The 12,157-nt window shown below is 29.6% G+C and overlaps 1 protein-coding gene across 1 annotated transcript; it reads right to left on the bottom strand.

Moving 5' to 3' along the window:
• Positions 1-562: 562 nt before the first annotated feature.
• On the bottom strand, positions 563-7,156 carry LOC126774386 (multiple C2 and transmembrane domain-containing protein-like). The gene is made up of 14 exons (XM_050495890.1): positions 6,693-7,156; positions 6,434-6,596; positions 6,130-6,275; positions 5,914-6,057; positions 5,633-5,822; positions 5,335-5,513; positions 5,035-5,236; positions 4,458-4,603; positions 3,609-3,745; positions 3,470-3,513; positions 2,749-2,858; positions 2,562-2,671; positions 2,328-2,425; positions 563-814 (listed from the first exon to the last, which is right to left on the bottom strand). The coding sequence occupies exons 1-14, from the start codon at positions 7,121-7,123 to the stop codon at positions 764-766; spliced, it is 2,151 nt and encodes a 716-aa protein (XP_050351847.1). The 5' UTR covers positions 7,124-7,156; the 3' UTR covers positions 563-763.
• Positions 7,157-12,157: the final 5,001 nt, after the last annotated feature.

Below are 12,157 nucleotides of genomic sequence, written 5' to 3'. Positions count from 1 at the left end.
TTTTTATTTCTCATTCGCACACACTTACCCAAATCAATTCACATTAATTTTTATTTTAAAAAAAACATTTGTACAATTATAAAGCAAGATTACATATACAGATTTTTTACAACAATTCATGTTGTTGTCATAATGAAGAATGTATATAGTAGTAGATAACAGCACATTAGTCGATTTAGATTACCTAATATACAAATATTAGTCATAATATTTTCTATAATAATTAATTAATTCAGATCACTTTAAAAGCCAGCGAAATTTTAGATTTTTCCGCACGTCTTTAACACGACCCTCTCGATGCCCGATCGGATCTACATCGACCGGCAATGTTCTATTTAATTATCTTTTTCGTGTTGCACATATGTATTTTACAAATTAGTCCGAAGCATATGGTATATCTTCAAACTAATATATAATAATTAATTAAGCGCTGTCAATTTTTTTTGGTATGAAAATGTTGTCAGCGCGAAAAGCTTTTTATAATTAAAAAAATGAAACGAAAATACCCAAAAGACATCCCTAGATTTAGTATATATTTAATTATTTATCCAATTTTCATCTCGATCACCCACAGCATTATTTTTGTGAACATTTATGAGGACATTTCATGTTTTTTTTTATATCGAGAAAATTTTATTCTTTGATAATTTTGATCAAGCACAAACTTTTTATAATGTAATTTATATACAATATTTTATGTTTAACCTTGAACTGGATTTACCCACACACCATAAATAGAAGCTATTTCACTTTTTACCCCCTCTTAATAGTCATCTTCTGAAACGTCACCTAAAGGTAATTCTTCACATTCCATCTGAAAAAAAAGAGTGTAGATTTTATTTGATTTTATTAAGTGTATATTAATATAAATATTGACCGACTGTCTCTGAAACTTCTAAAAAATATATGACTAAATCTTAAAACTAATGTAAAATAGTGAATATGCCTAAAAATAAATTACTTCAAAGATAATTACTGTAAAGATTATAAACGCGATCGAAAAACATTCAGTGTCATCGATTCGCACACAATGTTTATTATGTACAGTACCGAATATAAGCAAACAAAATAAGCCAGATATCCTCGGAACAGGAAACTGATTAAATTATTTTATTAACATTAAAATCTTTCTGTCTATTTCTTATTATTATTCTTTAACTAGGTACTATAACAAAGTACTTATTGTACTAAAAATTTTAAATTTCTCAGACGTCCATTAATATTATTTTATTTTTCAATTGATATTGGTAAATAACGTGCATCTCGTACATATGTATATGTTCGTTTTCCTTTAAAAAAATATCCGTTTTCCTAGAAAAAAAATATCCGAAAAAGTGAAATGGAGGTAAACCTCGACCCATGCTCGGGGGAACGCGGTTTCAGTTTATTCGTGACCTTGACGAGTTACAGTTGAAACGTCAAAATAAGATAAATATTTTTATACAGCGATAATAATGATAATAAATATATATGTTTCGGGATAATTTAAAGTTTATAATAAATCCAGCCAGACTGTAAGCATTCAAAAATTAAGTACATGTTAGTCCTAACAATATTACGGTGACATATACAAATGTATAATATAGGTACTTCCATAACAGCCTGTGAATGTCCCACTGCTGGGCTAAAGGCCTCCTCTCCTCTTTTTGAGGAGAAGGTTTGGAGCTTATTCCACCACGCTGCTCCAATGCGGGTTGGTAGAATTCACATGTGGCAGAACTTCAGTGAAATTAGACACATGCAGGTTTCCTCACGATGTTTTCCTTCACCGTAAAGCACGAGATGAATTATAATCACAAATTAAGCACATGAAAATTCAGTGGTGCTTGCCCGGGTTTGAACCCACGATCATCGGTTAAGATTCACGCGTTCTTACCACAGGGCCATCTCGGCTTTTCCACAGGGCCATCTCGGCTTTTATATAGGTACTTCGCGAAAGCTTAAAGTTTACAAATAGAAAATACCATGAAAGTGTCCAAAAAAATGCTAAGCTTAACTTCTAGTAACATAAGAAAAAATATATGACAATTTTTGATGCTCATGTACTTAATAATAAAATTTTATGATATGCATTGGTTTGTTGATAAGGCCAGTTTAGATTCTTCGACAAGGTAGGTAAGGTGGCCGGTTTTTCGACCGCAGGATCGGAGTAGTGACTCCATAAGAAAATTATATATTTTTGACATTTTGTTTTTTAAATGTACTTTTTTATTTAAGCAGTTATTTTTAAAAGCTGTCTGGTTTACGATTATAATATGTCTAATATAGAATATATTTTCTAAGATAATATTTTTTTTAATTTCTGTAATAAATATAGAATTACTTACCAAAGTCTCGTCATCAGGAACTCTAGACAGCAAATCAAGTATTTCATTATGCGGTATCCTATTTGGTATTAAAATTTTTTTTGTAAATTTATGTATTCCTAAAAAGCAATAAATAAATATGACAGAGTTAAGATCTTAATAAACAACACAATGAAAGCTTTATTCAATTGATTAAAATGCCCTCTATAGTTTGGGTTTTGACACTAATCGTTATCTAAATAATGAATTGCTTACCCCATATAATGCAGATGTAGTTAAACGGTATCAAATACATTACAAATGTTATTACTATAATAAAGAATATTGCCAAGAAACTAACAAATGGAACCGTAAAGTTAAACAAACTGAAAAGAAAAAAAAACCATTAAGAAATCAACAATAATAATATTATAATAATGTTCAAAGAAAAAGAAAAGCTTACTTTTTAATACTTTCTCCAGTACTTGCGAATTTTCCTATTATATTTTGTATTGAGATAAGAATTTCTTGGAGGCTGTTTATTTTTTGTCTTAAGGACACGTTCTTATCATCCTAAAATTTAAAAAATATATATAAAAAATTGCGATGACGCGTGATGTAGCATCCATATCTAGCGAAGTCGCGTGGTGTTAATTTTTTTAAATATGTATATATAATTATAAAAAATTTTTAATGTTTTATTTTATTAATGGATTCGGGAGATTACTTATAAATAAAATCACTTCGTGAAAAAGTGAATATGTTATCGTTTGAGGAAGTTTTTTTTTATAGTATAGGTAGGCGGAGTAGCAAATGGGCCACCTGATGGTAAGTGGTCAACGCCCATAGACATTGACATTGTAAGAAATGTTAAACATCGCTTACATCGCCAATGCGCCACTAACCTTGGGAACTAAGATGTGACGTTATGTCTCTTGTGCCTGTAATTACGTCGGCTCACTCACCCTTCAAACCGGAATTCAACAATACCAAGTACTGCTGTTTAGCGGTAGAATGATGAGTGGGTGGTACCTACCCAGACGAGCATGCTCAAAGCCCCTACCACCACTAAAACAGATCAACTGTGTGATGACATGCATAAGAAGAGAGGAATTTATATTACGACATGGATGGAGATGAATAAAAAACTTCACTACGCAACCGATTAATCATGAATCAATTACCTTCTCATTCTTGGAATATACTTGCAACCGATTCTTCTCCGTTCCTGTTAAAGAAATATCTTATGAATGATTTTCAAACTTCTAAATAAATAGATAAAAAGAATATATAGTACATTTAAATTAAAAAGAAGCTGCTTACCATGCTCAGGCTTGTACCAAATAAATGGAATTAACAGCAGCAGAGGTAGCATCCACATTTTAGCGTATAAACAAAATGGTATCCATATTAACAATGCTATTGTATTAGCTTTTCGTGATTCCCATGCGAAACAAGTTCTGAAATAAATGTCAGTATGAAGTGTCGTCCAAACTAGCGCAGTCATTATAAGAATTCGATGGAGAGACTTCCAATAATTTTAAACCTACAAATGAATGCCAAGTTATTATTTATGTCCACTACACGGGTCGATGGGTGTTCGGAAAATTATTTCGTTTCGTTTTTTATAAAAATGAAGGCCTATTTTATTATGATGGATACATGTTTCGACGAGCCGGTTAGCGTGGTCGGTAGATTGCCTTTTCACGCCGAAGGTTGTGGGTTCGATTCCCACCCAGGACAGACATTTGTGTGCATGAACGTGTCTGTTTGTCCTGAGTCTGGGTGTAATTATATATATAAGTATGTATTTACAAAAGAAAAGTAGTATATGTAGTATATCAGTTGTCTGGTTTCCATAGCACAAGCTTTGTATAAGCTTAATTTGGGATCAGATGGCCGTGTGTGAAAAATGTCCCAGGATTTTATTATTATTATATTTTATTGAATATCACATCGTTCTTTATGGTCCACTAGTTTCTGCTACCTGTCTTGCATTCATGATTCATAATATTATATATTTTTTGTTATTTCTAATTTCTAATTGATACTCTAAAGTATCTATTTAAAACAATGCCAACAAAATATTTACATATTTAGTGAATGATTATAAGCGACATTATTAGTTGATACTTGAGGGTTATGAAGTAGAGTAAAGAGGAAACAACTTACTTTATAATATTAAAAGCATATACAATCCATGCAGAAACAGCTTTAGCTCTCGATAAATTCCTTGCGAAAACATGCCTATCCAATTTTTCGTCTGTTAATAAATAATTTATCTCTTTTGGATTTATGACACGAGCTGCAGCTTTTATCTTCAGATTAAAAAAAACACATGATTTATATCACTAAATTGTTGCATTAACACAAAGTGTTTGGAGAACTGAATATTTCTGTTATCGATAAATAATATAAATTCAATGAATGATTATATTTTGCGTTCCTGGGTTATCAACCATACAAGTGGATACTTTTCTTAAAGAGATTTAAGTTACTCGTTTTAAAGATCTGAGATTTTTTTATTACGTTCGACTGTTACATGCTAGTTTGGTTGACTATATTTAAACTTACCATCTAATATAAATCTTGTAGATCAATAAGATATAGATAATGGAACTTTGGTTTTAATGTTATCTATCTGTTATTTGTTCTATTACATCATATATGTAGGTAAAGTACCACTTTACTTATGAGGAATTTTATCTTATCCAATTAATTTAAAAGTACTCTAAATATATTTACTTACGATATTCCAAATGACATTCATTTCTAATAAAATTCTTGCATTATTGCCTTTCGCTTTTTCTTTAAGTGTACTATCCTTGAGTGCGTACCATTTCTTTCCCGGTCTTATATTAAGCAATGGAATTGAAATTTTACCAACTTCTTCAGATTTTTTCTCATCGAAAACTGAGACTTCTAGAATTGAAGTGATGTCAGTTACCATACTGAAATAATATACAATTTAAGTTTTCCCTTTCTATAAAAGTATCCCTATTTTTAAAAGTTAAAATAATTTAAAAAAATCATACAAGGAAGATCATACATTGATATTATTTTCATCCAACTAGGGTCGTTTGTTTTATAATCAGTTTGCGTTTGTATTCTTTCATTATTTAGATGAACAACACAATAACAATCTTGCGCTGATAAGCCTTTCGCTCCATATATAACTATGGCCAGGATACCAATATTTTTGAATTGATCATAAAAACGATACCAAGCCTGCAAAGAATCATTGGTAAAATGTAAAAAGTGATTTTACTCCTTAGTTCTGAATAAAATATCGTTTTAATATTAAGAAACAAAAAAAAAAAAAACAGGATACAGAAATTTTAACTTACATATTTATTTTTCATTATTTTTTCTTTATTCTTTATTTCATTTTCGTCAACATCATATACTGTGTTACCTAAGGTAGTCCCACTTATAGTTAAAAGAAAAAATATTTGAATATTTCTAAATTCGCCATCTAAGTTTAATAACATTTTATGAGTTCTTTCTTTTTCTATTTGTGATAATTCTAAAATACACCTAAAACATAAAATAAAAACACTTCAAATGCTTGCTACGTTTCGATGTCAACAACTTGATGGTTGAATTACATAAATTAATTAAGTTTTACCTGCCCATAAAACTATCTCTATCCCATAAAGATATTTCTAAAATATTTTCATCGTCGTACATACTTAGATTAAATAGCTCTTGAAATTTCACTTTTGTTTTGAAGCTTTTAACTAATTTGCATTTACGCTTTTCTGCACCTAGCCTAAAACAATTGAATGATATTTGAGACAAAAATGAATGTTTTACTTACTGATCATTTTATTATGGTACATACCTAAATCTGAATGATAAGACGCGTGACTTTTCATCTACTACTTCTTCTAAGCCTGTAACTTCAATCAATGCAATGGTGACTGTCGCTATTTTATTTTTTTTAATTAATTTTAACATTCGATGTTTTGATGTGTTGGATAAAATGTACTGCAAAAATACTTAATTCTACATGACAACATTTGAAGTTAATTTTTGTAAGTATAAATATAATAAAAGTAATAATAGTTTTATAATTTGTGCATAATTGTTAAGATTAATTGAAATTTAGGTTACAAAATTAAAAATCCTTCTCAAAGGAAACTTACTTTATCAACTTTTTCAAGAGATTCTTTTCTTCTACTTTTACACTTTTTTTCTTTTTCGTCATTTTGTCGCTTTTTGAGCCTTGATTCTATTCTATCACGGATAGACTTAGGGGGTGGTGTTAATTCTGAAGATTCGTCGCTTTCTTTTGAAACTTCGTTTAACCTTAAGATTATATATTTTTAATTAATTTAATATTGCTTAAAAACTGTGCAGTTTTAAAGCAATTTTTATGGCAAATTATTATAAAAATAAACTTACGATTCAAGGCTCGTTTTAAAGAAATCTTTACTGAAAAATACATTTTCAAAGTCGTTTTCATATTCACTATAATTATCACATGTGTTTGTCATGGAATCAGATTCTGTAACGATTGCTTCTTTGTATAATATGTCTTCGAAAGTGGCATCTTTTTGTTTATCTTGTAAGACGTTCGTTTCTACGTATAAATTTGATCGATTTACACTCACACTGTTATCCCTTTGCACTTGGTCAACATTAGTTAAATCATTAACACTAACAAATGGCTTTCGATTTTGAAATTTGAAATCATCATTGATATTTGATAAAAAATCAATAGATTTAGATTTTTCTAGTTTCCTTTGCATTTCTTCATATTTGTACTGTATTTTTTCATGTAGCTTGGCAATGTGCTTCTTCGTGAGCCTCTCTGTTTTTCGTTCATTTTCCATTTTACGTTAACTCTTATTACAATGTGTGCGACTGAACATGCTGCTATCTAGAAGGAAATGCTAACATTACTCCTCAATATCGATTACTGGTATTATCTTAACTCGTATCTTATCACGTTTTCGCTATTGATTATTTTGAATTTGTAATCCTTTATATTATATTATGAAATAGGATTTCTGCAAACTGCTAAATCCTCTTCCTTTGATACGTATTGAAATAAAAAAAAACATTTGTATTAATAGAACATTATCTCTTTACTAAAAAAACATTTAAACATAATATAATTGTCTTATCGTATCGTTTTGTAGAATTTATAATAATCTACTAATACTAATATCACAAGTTATCAAATTTATTATTTTAGTGTATCAGTCATATTTTTATATAACACTTATATACAATTATAGACACATATGTACTACTATGGATACCGGATATTTCGAATGTAATAAATTTATTTAAGATAGTAGAGATTTTAGATAATGTTGATAAGATTTGTTAACACAATATTTATTTCTTTGTATTTGCGTTGATTTGCAAAATTGATATCTTTGTGTGGCCACTGAAAATTTAATTTTATGATATTTAAATTTGTCCTGTTTTTGTGAGAAGAATATAATTAATAGTTTATTAGTTTGTATATATTTTTTCCATTCAAATTCAGTAATTTTTGTATTAATTTGTTTGAACTTATCTGTAATGTTAGCGATGGAAGTTGTTATAAGTTTCTTTGTGATGTGCATTATGATGATGCTGTGCAGTGTGATAATTGGGCGGTAATCGTATCGATTATAGTATTATATTTATCATTGTTGTTACCGATAAGAGTTATTCCCGTAGCCCAGGAACCCCCTCGTAGTGGCAATGAATTTTATTATAAAAGTTTTTTGACTGCCTTGATTTTAGCATAAATTGATATTTTTGGCTGAGATCACAACATTCTAGTCTTAAGATATATTAACGTATATTGAACTAGGCTACAATAAGTTTATTATAAGCTGTAAATATTCAATTGACTTTAATAAAAGTGGGTGTGTTTGTTTGTGTGTATGTCACGAGTCTATAATATAAGTGTAAATTTCTTTAACATAACAGTTGTTTTTTTAATAAGAAAATATACACTAGAAATAATTACTATTATAATTATATCAAATGTGAATGTTTTTGTCTTTTTTTTTTTCAATGTCACCGCCTAACTGTGACATCAATTCCATCGCGCACAAAGAAATTTGGCAACTCCTTTCTTTGTCGCACTTCCAAAAAATGGAATTCCTTACCAGCTCACGTGTTCCCCTCCTCTTACAACCCGGGTTCCATCAAACGAGGCGTGAAGAGGCATCTTGCGGGCCGGCAAGGCGAAGGCGGCTAGTGCAGAACATTCTTCCCGTCTGTACTGGCCGTCGTCGCGTTTGAACTCTACTACCACTTACCATCAGGTGGAGTAGAGTCATTTGCCCTCCCGACGAATATGAAAAAAAAATATAATTGTAAAGTAAAAAACTTGATACTTTCTTTATAAATAGATATTTTTATTTATTTATTGTAAGTAGGCAAACTGGCAAATGGGCCACCTGATAAGTGATCTACCACCCATACATACTGTCAGTGTAAGAAATGATACCACTACCTTACATAATCAATGTGCCACCAACCTTGAGAAAGTTACACTGGCTCCCACTTTAAGCTGGATTACATTACTAGTATTGTTGTTTCGTGCTAGAATGTGGTGACTTGCTGGTATCTACCCAGACGGTTGTGTAAAAGACCTACCTCCAAGTAAATAGCTAACTTCAAAATTTTATTAAATTCAGACTTTTATCATAATTTAAAAATAATGTCTCGGCACCAATGTTTTTATCATAGTGGAACATAATTCTTACAATGTGAGTCACCATTTGCTGCCATTTGCATTAAGTATTTATTGATAATACATTTTTTACGTTGTGCGCGTAATTTTTTTATTAAACAGTTTTATTATGTTCAGGATAAAAATATATATGCTATTATTAAAAACACACTTTGATAAAAAATATTTGAAAGATAGAAATCGTAATTTATAATAATTAATGAAAACCGATAAATATAGAGAAAAATAAATAAAAACATAGAATTAATACCAAACAATAAAATAGATATATTTTTCTTATTATTCTTTACAACGCAGAAGAGAGCTGCGGTGGAGAGCACGACGGCATACCAGAGCATCATGCCGTTTGCCGTCACGGCATACGAGTACTTACCCCCGAAACGCGTCAATAGTTTCACATCAAAATTGTATTCATTTTAGTTATAGTTATCATAGTAGTAGTATAAAATTTTAACAGTCAAAATAAATTCATATTAATTATATCAAAATATAATTTAATTATTTTGCTTTATATGCATTTGTAAATCGTTATTTTATAAGAGACATTAAACGTAAAGCTACCGCTAAGCTAACGTAAAGCGGAATCGGTATTCCGAATGGCGATATGCTAAGACTTTATTTAATCTTATTATAAGCCTTTTACGCTCTTTTCAAAAATATCGGGATTATCTTAAGCTTGTCGATTGTAAATTCCATATTATTATTTTTATTGTTAGGTGTTATCCTTTAATTTTTATAAAAAATCAGCACCTAATACTCTAATAAGAATGAAAGTCTATGAACTTATTAATTATTTCAGTTTTTAATTATTATTTTTTCATCAGTCTATAATTAATATTACTATATATTTAAAATCTTATATAATAAAATATATTAAAAGTGAGTTACACCATGTGAAAGTTCCATTTCGGGGATTAGGATTTTTTTTGAGACGTTTTTGAGTTTATTTCACCAAGTCCCTCGAACCCTGTACAACCCGTACATTAAGGTTATTTAATTCAATACCTATTCAAGTTTTAATGTAGCGTTCATAATTCATCATAATTATAATATTATAGCACATATAATTTAATTTCGGCGAAACCATCACCTGACAAAATTTGAAATGATGAATGTGTTCAAGTAATTATTATATAAAAGTATTTATATTTCAGAACCAAGAGTGTACTCTTAAAGTTATCGGTCATATTAGCAATATTTTCGCAGAGCAGTCTAGTATAAAATTTATATCGCCGGCACATACATGCCCTTACGAGCTACTTTACAAGAATGCAATCTAGAAAACGCTTTGGTAGCGGAAAAAGTCTCAAATGCAGGAAGGCATCAGTGTTCACGTGAATTTATGGCCGTCCTATGCAAGTAGCACCATAGTTTATCACGTCACCCGCAAATTATGAGACGTGTTCCACGTTAGCCAGTTATAGCTTGCTGTTTTTTTGCTTTCGTTTCGTTAATGTATGTTAACTATATCTAGTTATATCAAAACGATAAATGTTAAAGTCAGTATTGATTTTGAACAGTAATAAATAATACTATGTAACTTTGTAGTAAGGCTCGTTCAATTTTATCTAATTTTCACATTACGTGTGAGCGTCATACGTTAGGGTAACGTAGCGTATACGATATTTGTGCTGTAAGAGACATTTGCGCAACTGAGAATCATTTACATTGAGAAGAAATTCTCAATGTATAAAAGGAAATGTGATACTCATAATATTCATACAATGAATAAACAAAAACTTAACTAATTTAACTCCTATTACTCGACTGAGTAATTATTTTTTGGGGCAATGTACACAGTTTTACAACTGGATTATAATTCCAATTACGACTCAAAATTATTTTACATTCATATAATTATGTTAAAACCGACTTTTGACATTACCCATGTCAGTTTATACGTCAAATATTTATGTACCTTAAAAAACCTTCTCCTCAAAAAGGGAGAGGAGGCCTTAGCCCAGCAGTGGGACATTTACAGGCTGTTTCTTACTTACTTACTTATATTTATGTACATGTAGGTTCGAAATCTACGAATCTTTTATACGGACGCTTTTGAATTACGCCTTGTAGACGATTCTCCCATATATTATAAGCAAAATTCATTTTTTGAATATAGTAAGTAACCCGACAATAAGCTGCTTAAAATCACCAACTCAATATCTTAGGACGGTATAATATACCAATTGTTTTTATGGTAAGATTTTGTGCAATTTTATCTTAGTAGGTACAAATAACGCAGTTGATCTACAGCCAAAGCGCAACACTATGTATTGCTGTATTCCAATGAGAACGGTCACTGAACTAGTTAAGTTACAAGAATGAGGCACGAGTAACGTCTTAATTTCCATAAATTGGCCTAAGCTGTATAAAGACAAGATATTTATCATTAATAAGACGACAAAAATTGGATTAATTCAAATAATATTTCAACTGTTTTATTATAAAGGTATTTATTCTCCTTTTTTTTGTTTTAGTTTTCAACTATAACTACATATATTAGTAAAGAGGGATTGAAGCATACCAAATGACAAGATTTATTGAAAAGTATATCATGATTTGTAATATGTTAACTATTTCTGTCTTTTATTCTGAGCTTGGCTTATTTGTTGATTAAGTATTTTCATTTTAGTATTATAATCTACTTAACTGGATTGTTATATATTTATAAAATTTAATATAAAATCCGGTGGGAGTCTTGTAAACTAGTCTCAAGTTTCCACAGAGTTTTGTATTAATTCTGATCCGACGAACTCCGTCTTTGGGTTTTCGCTAAGAGTTTTATCCTGATTAGTAGATTATTTTGATAATGAAATAACGACTTGTGACTTAGTTTAGACTTGCTAGTTTATATTAAATACTATATATATATATATATATATATATATATATATATATATTTTGATAATGAAATAACGACTTGTGACTTATATATGTATACTATATATATTATATATATATATATATATATATATATATATATATATATATATATATATATATATATATATATATATATATAGTATTTAATATAAACTAGCAAGTCTAAACTAAGTCACAAGTCGTTATTTCATTATCAAAATAATCTACTAATCAGGATAAAACTCTTAGCGAAAACCCAAAGACGGAGTTCGTCGGATCAGAATTAATACAAAACTCTGTGGAA

This window comes from Nymphalis io, chromosome 16, assembly GCF_905147045.1.
Source record: "Nymphalis io chromosome 16, ilAglIoxx1.1, whole genome shotgun sequence".
In the NCBI taxonomy this organism is placed as follows: Eukaryota; Metazoa; Arthropoda; class Insecta; order Lepidoptera; family Nymphalidae; genus Nymphalis; species Nymphalis io.
This window is presented reverse-complemented; position numbering and strand designations above follow the sequence as displayed.